The sequence below is a fragment of the Salvia splendens genome, chromosome 3 (genome assembly GCF_004379255.2).
Source record: "Salvia splendens isolate huo1 chromosome 3, SspV2, whole genome shotgun sequence".
Taxonomy (NCBI): Eukaryota; Viridiplantae; Streptophyta; class Magnoliopsida; order Lamiales; family Lamiaceae; genus Salvia; species Salvia splendens.
The window spans coordinates 33,206,413-33,218,065 of record NC_056034.1 but is presented as its reverse complement, the minus strand read 5'-3'; the positions used below and the strand labels follow the sequence as shown (position 1 = coordinate 33,218,065).

The 11,653-nt window shown below is 48.2% G+C and overlaps 1 protein-coding gene across 1 annotated transcript; it reads right to left on the bottom strand.

The window, feature by feature from the left end:
• Positions 1-1,356: 1,356 nt before the first annotated feature.
• LOC121796887 (protein LATE FLOWERING-like) lies at positions 1,357-1,905 on the bottom strand. Its single transcript, XM_042195656.1, has one exon. The coding sequence runs from the start codon at positions 1,903-1,905 to the stop codon at positions 1,357-1,359; it is 549 nt and encodes a 182-aa protein (XP_042051590.1).
• Positions 1,906-11,653: the final 9,748 nt, after the last annotated feature.

Here is an 11,653-nt window from a genome sequence, read left to right as displayed (position 1 = left end):
AGTGTTTTGCCACTCCGGGCGATGGAACTCCTAAACTATGATCTTGCTGGCTGGAATAAGGATGACTGGTACTCCGGGAACATCTGGGCGCCAGGTGATCATGGCTGCGGCGAGGCAAGAAGCGGGACACGGCTGAAAGACTGGTATTACCGAGAGAACTCTCTACCTAAAGATGGTGGTGAATGAGTGAATGTGTCTCTTTTCTCTCTCCTTCTTGGCTTCCTTTTATAGGGAGGCTTACCCTTGATTTTAGGGTAAATCCTCATTGCAAGTTGACTTCTTTGCCCTCAATTGTGGGTAATCCGTCCCAACTATCCGTCTTCCCCATCTCAAGCCGTTTCAGCACGAATACTGATCAGTATGAGATCATGCTGACGCCCTTTTTCACCTGAACATTCCGAAACTTCCCTACTGGCTAGAACACTTAACCTGCACACTTTGAGCAACTGTTTTTGCAGATATAATCAATTTTGCACATCATACTGACCAGTAACCAAGGCCTAGAATACGACTTATCAATATTCAAGAATATTTTGACTATCACTTTTTCTTTGATGTCGATCGACTGTTGTTATTTTTTGACCATCCAGCATTTGTATGGTTCCACGAGTATCGACGCCCGAATCCTGATTACTCATGATAAGAATTTCTGGATGCTATTTATCATAACTTTGATGAGGATGTCATTTACTTTGTCGAGATGAATAAACTTCTTAATAAAATAATGGATGCAGTTGCATATTTAGCAAAAAAAAGTGGTCATGGCTAAAAAGGATTCCATATCTGATCCTATCATCGAGACTGTTGCAAAAAACGATGATGAGTCAACAACAAATGTCAATTCTGACCCTCATCGAAGAGACGGTAAAAAATTGATGACGAACGCCTCAAAAGCTGGGTGAGTCAATGGCTTTGGTGGAAGCCAAATTTCCTCCAAAATCCCATTGCCCAAAAACCACTGTTGCACCATTGGTTTTTTTTTGATGCATTAATAAAGGCTCAAAACCATAAAAGGCGAGCAAAGGTCCAACTTACGCATGAGAATCAAAAAGCAAGCAAAAACAACATAATAACAACTAACACAAGAAGGCCTACAAACCACAAACGAGAACTAAAGCAACCAAGCAGCAACACCCAACAGCCAAAGAGAGAAGAATAGATAGAAAAGACAAACCCCGAGCTTCACAAAGCAGTTACTAGTTCTACTTTGGCAGTTACTAGTTCTACTTGGCCCTTCACAAATATAATCCCAAGTATGCAGAAGTTGAGAACTAGCTAGAGACTTTATTCATGGAAAAAAAATCTGATAGAATTGATGGAAACTGGAAACAACAGCATAAAACAGGAGCAACATAATTAAAGCTTTAATGATAAATCAAGGCCATCTTCTGGATGCTGAATGTGGCCGTGATGGCCTGCTTCATCGCTATTTGCAGCGGCCGCTGTGGATCTCTCTTTAGACGTACTTGCGCCTCGTCCCATAAAGGGATATTGCGGTGCACCAGACATTCGGAACATGGAGCCAGGGGCATGCATTTGGGGCATAAAGGGCTGTTTTGGGATAGTGCAAAAGCCACCAAATCTTAATGGCTGAGATTGATGCTCCATGTATGGAATGTAGTGTGCCCTCTTATTCTTTTTCGGAACTTGATGGAAGGAATTTGGACTAATAGCGTTACCGGGGCATCCTTCTTGTCGTTGGGGGGGTCGCTTTTGTCCGACCTTGTCAAGTTTGTGGGCGTTTTGATGTCCTCCCAGCGCTTGCTTGTTAGAGAACTTCTTCGGGCAGAAGTTGCAGCCATATTCGGGCTCCTCCTCTGTTGCCTTCGGATGCGTAACTGTTTCTTCTAAGGATTGGTTCAAATCTAGCAATGGACAACCTTTCATCACTGATTTCTTTTTCATATCTTCATTTGTAGGAGTAATTTTTTGTGACAACATATTTGCACTAGGAAAATGAGATGTGATGGGGTGCGTACTAAACAAGCCCAACAGCAATGGGGTGCGTACTAAACAAGCCCAACAGCAATGACGGCCCATCAGCCCAAAGCCCAAGGAAGAGTATGAGTTCGGCATTACCAAAGAGTTCGGCCTCAGCCTACAGCTCGGTAAAAGCCAACCTATCAAGCTCTGCTCTCAGGTCGGCATCAAGCTCTACTCTCAGATCGGCAACCAAAGCAGGAGTATGAGTTCGGCATTACCAAAGAGTTCGGCCTCAGCCTACAGCTCGGTAAAAGCCAACCAATCAAGCTCTGCTCTCAGGTCGGCATCAAGCTCTACTCTCAGATCGGCAACCAAAGCAGTTCGGTCTCAGTATTCGACCGAACAAGGAGTTAGTGGACCCATACAGGATGTCCAACACACCCACTACCACGTGGTGTCAACTCAGGCCACGATCGTAGGCCATGACCTACGCTACATCCGCGATCTTAGGCCATGACCTACACGACATCCACGACTTAGGGTGGTGATGCAAGCCACGATCTTAGTCCAAGATATAAATGGAACTTAGATCTGATATGAGAAGGTTAAGCTCTCTAGAGATAAAACACCATATAGCAAATAGCAAGTTTGTATTTGTAAGCTGTAGAAAACAGATCAAGCAATACAATCTTGCCCTCCCTTTTTCCCGTGGACGTAGATTTACTTCAGTAAATCGAACCACGTAAATTCTTTGTGTCTGTATTTTCATTCTCTACCAGCATTTGCTAACATCAAAAATTCGCGGATCCATCACTGGCGCCGTCTGTGGGAAACAGAGAACAAAATTTGTGATAAAGCGAATTTTTGATCCATTTTTTTCCACCCAAAAAATGCATACCAGATCGCAGAGTACCCGTATTCCTGCCCGTGAGAACCAGGAAGAAGCCAATCCATCCCATAGGTCTGGAAAACAGCCTAGGGATAAATCCACCACCAGTTCTCATGGCGAAGGAACAGGCCGCTCCAAAAATCGTCCCACTGAGTCTTCCCAGCAGCCTGATTTGAATGAGGCTGTCAAGCTATTCTTGGCTGAGAAGCAGGATGAGTTCTTAGCCTTCCTGCAAAAGAGCCAAGAGCCGAAGACGAAAGCGGAGGATTCTCCTTCCTCATCCAGACATGAAAGTCACTACCGCAGTAGTACCGTGTCTTCCAGGAAGAAGAATCCTCAACCCCGACATATTCCTGCTCTTCCTCGGTACCGGAATCACAGGAGAACTCAATCTCCTCCATACCGACGAGATATCGGATTCGCCGTGTACGGAGCACTGAAGACTCCGTTCTCGGACGACATCACCCGAACTCCCCTACCGCAGAACTACCGAACTCCGTCGATGACTTACGACGGGCTCGTGGACCCTCACGATTTCTTGGGGCGCTATCAGTATAACATGGCGAACCAGGGTCTCAACGAGGTCCACATGTGCAAGCTGTTTCCCGAGCTGCTCATCGGGAACGCGAGAAGGTGGTTCGATAGCCTCCCCTAGGGCAGCATCAGATCTTACCGAGATCTAATGGATGCCTTCCACAGGAGGTTCTTTCAGAAAGCGGAAGCCCGAATCACTTCGGCTCAGCTGCTTTCCATTCGTCAAGGTCGCGACGAAAAAATCAGCGACTTTATGACAAGATTCCACAAGGAATGCCTGCAAGTAGACGATCTCAACGATCTGCTTGTCATCTCGGCATTCCAAAATGGAATCCTGCCCGGAGCTCTCTACAGGAAGCTCGTTGAGTGCGGTCCGCAGACAGCTCAGGAAATGTGGGACATTGCGGACCAGTACTCCCGGGCCGATGAGGCAGACCGTCGCAAACGGTCGTTAGACAGCTCATCGTCCCGAGGAGACAGGAGGAAGCCCGATCATAGCGATCAGGGACATCCTCGCCGAACTCCTTTTGGCGATCAGGGACATCCTCGCCGAACTCCTTTTGAAAGGATTCAAAGGACTCCGGTGCAAGACAGATTGGGACCCCGTCTCAATCCCGAGAAGCCGCCCGCTCAGTTCGTACCGCTGAACAAGCCGAGAGCGGAAATTTTCGAACTACACTCCGACCTGTTCGAAAAGCCAAAGCGGATGACGAAATCTGCCGCGCGCCGACCCCAGGATAACTACTGCTCCTACCATCAAGACCACGGTCACGATACCGAGGAGTGCAGAAACTTGGCTGCAGGTATCGATGTTCTTGTGAGGGCAGGGACATTGAAAAAATACCAAAGCAAGCAGTCAAAGAAGAATAAGAAGCAGAGAGGTGCGAACTGCGCTCCTCAGGATCCGAAAAGGCAGCCGGATCCCGAAGACGATGACGAGCCGCAATATGATGGAGTAATCCTGACTATTGACGCTCTCCCTGCCGGGAAGACCAAGTCGTCCCTGAAGTCAGAGCGCAGGGGCTCCAATCGAGAGGAGCCAACGCATAAAAGGCTGAAGCAGGACGAAGTGATTACGTTCTCGGATGCTGATCCCGTCCCGGCCATCTCTCCTCACCAAGACGCCATTGTCATCCAAGCCGGAGTGGCAAACAAACTGATCCACAGGGTGTTTGTGGATACAGGAGCGTCAGTCAGCATTCTTTTTAAAGAGTGCTTCGACAAACTAGAAGTGGACCCAGCTCGGCTCAGCCCGGCTCCGCTTCCCCTGAAGAGCTTCGCCCAGGAGGACACCCGCCCTGAAGGTATTATCAGCCTTCCGATCACGGTGGGGAAAGCGCCTACTAGCTCCAGTACGATGATTGAGTTTTTCGTGGTAAAAGCTCGGTCCCCGTACAACGTCATCCTGGGAAGAGACTGGCTCAACACAGTTCGGGCCGTTTGCTCCACCTATCACCTCACCATCAAGATCCCTACTAAAGGAGGGATAGCGGTCATCCGAGGTGACCAAAAAAGAGCAAAGGAATGCCTGCAAATTGCGCTTAGAAGTGCCGAGCAGTCAGATCGGCACCACCAAGCATAGCAATCACAGCAGCCGGAGTCAGAGGCGATGACCGAAGTCATACCGGAGCCGAACTCGATGACAGTTCAGCTGTACGAAGACGATCCATCCAGAACGGTTAAGATCGGCTTCGCGGGAACGCCTCTACTTCGGGAAAAAACCATCCAGCTCCTCAAGGAGTACAAAGACGTCTTTGCATGGTCTCCGTTGGACATGACCGGAGTGCCCCCCGAGGTAATCACTCATCGTTTAAATATTGATCCTTCGGTCCGGCCGATAAAACAGAAGCAAAGACTCTTTGCGGCAGAACGAAGTCAAGTCATCCATGACGAAGTCCGTCAATTATTGAAGGCGGATGTGTTATTCGAAGTGAAGTATCCTTCGTGGGTGGCCAATCCTGTCATGATCAAGAAAAAGGAAGGAGGATGGCGGATGTGCATAGATTTCACCGATCTAAATAAGCACTGTCCCAAAGATTGCTATCCCCTTCCGAACATAGATAAAAAAGTAGAAGCTCTGATAGGCTTTGAAATTTTTTGTTTTCTTGATCTATACAAAGGATACCATCAGGTTTTAATGGATGAGATTGACGCTTCAAAAACGGCCTTCATTACTGATTTCGGCATTTTCGCTTATAAAAAGATGCCATTCGGTTTAAAGAATGCCGGAGCCACTTATCAAAGGATGGTAGACAAGCTTTTTCGGCACCTGATTGGAAAGGAAGTCGAAGTATATGTTGACGATATAGTCGTCAAGAGCAAAAGCACCTCGGAGTACGAGCACAACCTCAAGTCCACTCTCAACGTGCTCAAGAAAGCCAACCTCAAACTTAATCCCCAAAAGTGTACCTTTTTGGTAGATTCGGGAAAGTTTCTGGGTTGTTGGGTTTCAAAAGACGGACTCAAGGCAAACCCCTCAAAAGTTCAAGTCGTTCAGAACATGGCAATGCCGAAGTCCATACATGACGTGCAAAGGCTAACCGGATGTCTAGCCGCACTGAGTCGATTCCTTTCCCAAGCAGCCGAAAAGCAACTGCCGTTCTTCAAGGTGTTGAAAAAGGCACCAAAGTTCGAGTGGGGAGCCGAGCAGAAAAAGGCCTTTGACGAGCTCAAAAGTTATCTAGCCGAGCTTCCTATTCTCTCTGCTCCAGCCGAAGCCGAAGTACTATTCTTATACTTAGCGGCATCGGATCAAACCATCAGCGCGGTGCTTGTACGAGAAGAAGGCCTAAAGCAGTTTCCCATCTACTTTACAAGCCGAGCATTAAGAGGTCCAGAAACAAGGTATCAACCTCTGGAAAAAATTGCTCTGGCGTTAGTAAATGCAGCAAGGAGACTGCGGCCATACTTCTATGCTCACAAGGTATGCGTCTTAACCGATCTACCTCTTCGGCAAGTTTTGACCAAGCCAGAAGCATCAGGCAGAATCGCCAAGTGGGCTATAGAGTTGGGAGAGCACACAATTGAATATCTACCTCGGAAAGCCATCAAGGGACAAGCCTTGGCAGATTTTCTTGCAGAAGCGAAGTTCGATCAAGCAATTCCTATTATTGCCGAACAGAAGAATTCTGCCAATGCCGAACTAGCACAGCCCTTGGAATCCGAAGTAGAGCCGCCGGACTGCTGGAGCGGATTCGTAGATGGAGCTTCAAACAAGATGGGAAGTGGAGCTGGTATTTTACTTGTCGCTCCCGACGGACACGAGGTAACCTACTCACTTCGTTTCCTATTCCCCACTACTAATAATGAAGCCGAGTACGAAGCCCTCCTGGCCGGACTCCAGTTAGCGCAAAGTCTACTCGTCAAATCTCTCAAAGTCCATTGTGATTCACAAGTCATAGTAAATCACATGTTGGGTACAAGTGAAGCCCGTGACGAGAGAATGAAGAAGTATTTGGACAAAGCGCAAAGCATCAGCCGAAGTTTCTCCTATTTTCGGATAATCCGCATTCCCAGAGCGGAAAATAGCCGAGCAGATACCTTAAGTAAGTTGGCCTCAGATCCGAGCTCAAAGGCGGAAGAATTAATGCATCGAAGCATTGATGAAGCCGAGGTACATTCTGTATCCAGCTCGCCGAACTGGATGACGCCGATCTTGCAGTATCTGGATCAAGGACAATTGCCCGAGGATAAGAGAGAAGCTCGGAAGATCACGTGCCGAGCTCTTCGGTACGAACTTCATGAAGGAGTCCTCTTTAGAAAGTCTTACCTCCAGCCGTTATTGCGGTGCGTAGGACCAGAAGAGACGGACTACATCCTCAGAGAAGTTCATGAAGGATCGTGCGGTAGCCACATCGGAGCCAGAGCTTTAGCTAAAAAAGTTCTGAGATGGGGATATTATTGGCCAACCATGGTACAAGAGGCAGTGCAGCTCGTCAAGAAGTGTACGAAGTGCCAAATTCATGCAAATGTCCCAAGGATGCCGCAGACCGATCTATACACTATGCAAAGCCCTTGGCCTTTCATGCAATGGGGCATAGACATAGTGGGACCACTCCCTCAAGCTCCTCGGCAAATGAAATTCCTTATCGTTGCCGTGGACTACTTCACGAAGTGGGTGGAGGCTGAACCATTAGCTACGATAACGAGCTCAAAGGCATTGAACTTCGTCTGGAAGAACATAGTGTGCCGATTTGGCATACCCCACATCCTCATCTCGGATAATGGGACTCAGTTCACCGACAAGACGTTCAAGAATTGGTGCCAAGAGCTGAACATTCAACAGCGGTTCACTTCGGTCTCCCATCCCCAAGCAAACGGACAAACGGAAGTAACGAACCGGATTCTGGTGAAAGGGTTAAAAGCTCGGTTAGAACAAGCCAAAGGACAATGGGTAGAAAATCTCCCTCAAGTCCTATGGTCCTACCGAACTACACCCAAAACCTCCAACGGTGAAACTCCGTATAGCCTGGTGTACGGCACTGAAGCCGTAATTCCGGTGGAGATCGGCGTACCCAGTCCCCGAACCCTAAATTTCTCCTCAGAAATGAATGACGACGGACTGAGAGCAGAACTAGATCTCGCCGAAGAAAGAAGAGAATTGGCGTGCATAAAAGCAGCCAAGTATAAGGAGCAAGTAGCCCGGTATTATAACCAAAGGGTGAAAAAGCTTCAATTTCAAGTGGGAGATCTCGTCTTGAGAAACAACGAAGTAAGCCGAGCAGAAAAGCTGGGCAAACTCGAACCCACATGGGAGGGTCCATATCGGGTGTCCGAAGTCCTCGGCAAAGGGTCTTATAAATTGACTCACATGTCAGGAGAACAAGTACCCCGAACATGGCACGTCTCCAACCTCAAGAAGTTCCACTTGTAAGAGACAAAGTCCGGTCAGTCCGTCTCGTGTCTAGTTCGGTCATAGGGGTATGTGTTTTTATTTGTTTGTTTTTTACTTGTACCTTTTACTTGTCGTTTTAAAAAAAGGTTTAAAGTTTTTTTCCTTCGTCTTTTTCATTTTTTCCTATGTGTTTTGTCTCTATGTGCTTGTCGTCTCTTACAAATGGTACCAAGGTATATCGTTCTTTAAAGACTGATCCCCTTTTTAGATCGATTATTAAAGACTATTGTGAGTCCAAGCTTCTAAGGAGGATATAAGACCACAATTCAGCTTAACAAGCAGTCCGTCTGAAACGAACTGCAATAAGCCAACGATTGTGAGTCCAAGCTTCCAAGGAGGATACAAGACCGCAATTCAGCTTAATAAGCACTTCGTCTGAAACGAACTGCAATTAGGGAAAGTCCGATCCACGCGATAAACCTCGCCGAATTAGGACGACCAAGTTCGGTCAAAGAAGTTTACCTCATAAGACCGGGGACGACCATGTCTAGTCAAAGAGGTTTACTGCATAAGACCACTTCGGTTAACTGGGAAAGTCCGATCCACGCGATAAAACTCGCCGAATTAGGACAAGGGAAAGTTCGATCCCGGCGACAAAAATCGCCAAATTAGAACACAAACCAAGTCCGGTCAAAGATGTTTATTTCATCAGACCAAAGACGAGTCCGGTCAAAGATGTTTATTTCATCAGACCAAAGACGAGTCCGGTCGAAGATGTTTATTTCATCAGACCAAAGACGAGTCCGGTCAAAGATGTTTATTTCATCAGACCAAGGACCAAGTCCGGTCAAAGAAATTTACTTCATAAGACCGAGGACAAGTACGATGAAATTTTTTCGCTAAGCTGTAAATACAGTGTTAGAAGCGAAAACAAAATTTCATTTATCAAATCTTGTTCAGCATACAACTCCGCTACCCTACAAAATGGCGTTACGCTATTACAAAGGACTATTCTACTGTCCAGGGTTGCTGAAGTTAAGCCACCTATCTGCAAAATCCTCTGGAAGCCGAGTTCGGTTGTTCCGAGCAGATGAAGAATAAGCAGGTCGACGAGATGCTATCCTCGACCCAACGCCTCTTCCCCGAGCCCGAGAAGTCCTAACACCTCGGCGATGAAGAGTCTCTGCAATAAGCATCTGCTGATCTTGCTCGCTCATAGTCACAACTCCTCGGCGAATTTCAGTCCGTCCCCGTCTTGACGATTCCGGTTGCTCCTGAGCCCGTTCTCGTCTTGACGTTTCCGGCTGTTCCGGAGTTCGTTGTTGGCTGGGAGTAGGATTTTGAACAAGGGAACCAGAGGTTTGATCTGGAGTGCGAGCATCTGTTGGCGCGATATGCCGGAGGAATCTCTCAATTGAGGGACGCCGGGCAAGAACAATGTCATACCGAGAAGCCCAGCGCCGCAATGATTTCACGACTTGTTGGCAAGCCGAGCTCTCCAGCGCATTGTTCCTCCGGAGTACATTATACTCCTCCCACAGTTCGTCAACTCGTTCCTGAACTTCTGATATGGTCATTCCCCCGCGCACACGGATGTAATCCTCATACGCAGTCCTCTCAGCAATGGCCGTATTCAGCTCGGCCTCCAGATCTTTCTTATCGGACTCTAAGTCCTTGATATCGGCCTCCAGCTTCACTAAACGAGCCAGAAGCTCGTCATTCTTCGTCTGATCGGCTATAGCTCTTCTCTCAGCTTCGTCCAAAGCCGAAGAGTACAGCCGTTTCCAGTGAAGTATCTCCATCTCCTTGGGTACAAAGCAGCTATATTAGTTCGGCAGCTATACCGAGCAGATAGTAAAATACAACAGGAATAAAGGCGAGTACGAAAAGCTATACGAAGACAAATGTAGAGAATTTTTCATTCACAAGGAAAATTTTTTACACTAGGGCTTCAAGGCCATTTTACAAGGAAGAAACTAGACTAAGAGAAGGGAGACGAAATCATACTCCGCCTGCTTCGTCTCCGGCTCCTCGGTCTGGTACAGCTTCCTTCTCCTGGGCTACCTCAGCCTCGGCCTCGCCTCCTGCCGGCCTCGCCTCCGCCTCCTGATCGGCCTCCTTCTCCGGATGCCCGGCCTGATCGACTTCGGCCTCCCGCTCCAGCGGCTCGGCCTCACCCTCTCCGTTGTAAGTCGAAGCGGGTGAAACGGGTCCCACGGAGGCAAAGATAGCCTCCAGGTTCTCGTCCCGATCAGCTCGACAACTCCGGACTCGGTCTGCAGAAAGCAGGACCGAAGATGAAGCGAGCTCCTCAAGGAGCGGCAGATTCTGAAGCCGAGCTGCTATCTCTCGGCTGTACAGAGGCAGCACGACGTCGGCCCCCTGCTCGCCCTTATCGGCAATTAGCCTTACCAGGCTACCGACAAAGGCCGAGAACTGGCTGCTCAAAAAGAGTTTCTCCGTGTAAACACGGAGAGCCTCCCCTTGGGCAACCACGGCAGCAGCATCGCTCCGCTTCGCCTGCTCTCGCTGGATGACGAGCTGGTTTTTGGCAAACTGAGCTTCATCCTGGGCCGAAATCCTAGCAGCTCTGGCCTTCTCAAAGTTAGCCTCAGCCTGTTCGGCCCGATGACAAGCAGCTGCCAACTTCCTCTGCATCTCGGCATAGTCATTGGACGCTTTGGAGAGTTCGACGGCGACGAGCTTGGAGAGCATATCGTTCCTCTGAAAATGAATAAAGAAAAAAGTCAACAAAGGGACCACAAAAAATACAGAAAAAAAAAAAAAGCAAGGCCAGAAAATCAAGAAGAGAATTCACCTCGGCGAAGTCCGTGGGCCATAAAAACGGCTCACAGATATGTTCCGAAGGAGGCGCCAAGACCACGTCTTTCTCTGGCGCTCTCGGGGGCTTCTGGGTCTTCCCCCTCCCCTTTGCCGAAGTTGACTCCGGCTTCTTCGGATCCGAAGAGGTTTTTTGCCTTTTCGGAGTCCTCTCGGCATCAGACGCCGAGCTGGCGGTTTTCGGCCTCTCCGGCTCCTTGGACTCCGAAGATTTTCGGGTAGCCTTGTTCAGCATGTACACTGCCAAAAAGCAAGAAAGCAAGGTTAGTTTTCTTCGTTAAAGCAGTAGAACATAAAGGTAAAGAGAAATCCTCACCCTCGGCCTCTTCGTCCGAAGACGAGATGTCGAACACGACGTCGCCCTTGACGAGCTCAGACTCCGTGTATTGTTTCCTAACTATGGGAATCTTGTTGAGCTCGTCATCGAGCTCGGCCAATGGTTCTAACCGAGGGTGAGGAATCACGGACTTCGGCCCTCTCCAGGGGAAGCCCGGAGCCGCTGTCCTATTATAAAAAAAGAAGCGGTTTTGCCATTTCGGCCACTTGGTTTTGCAGAATGCCCTAAAAGGCTGTAAGGGGATCAAGTAAAACCAAGATCCCTTCCTTTTAAATTGGAAAAAATTAAGGATTGC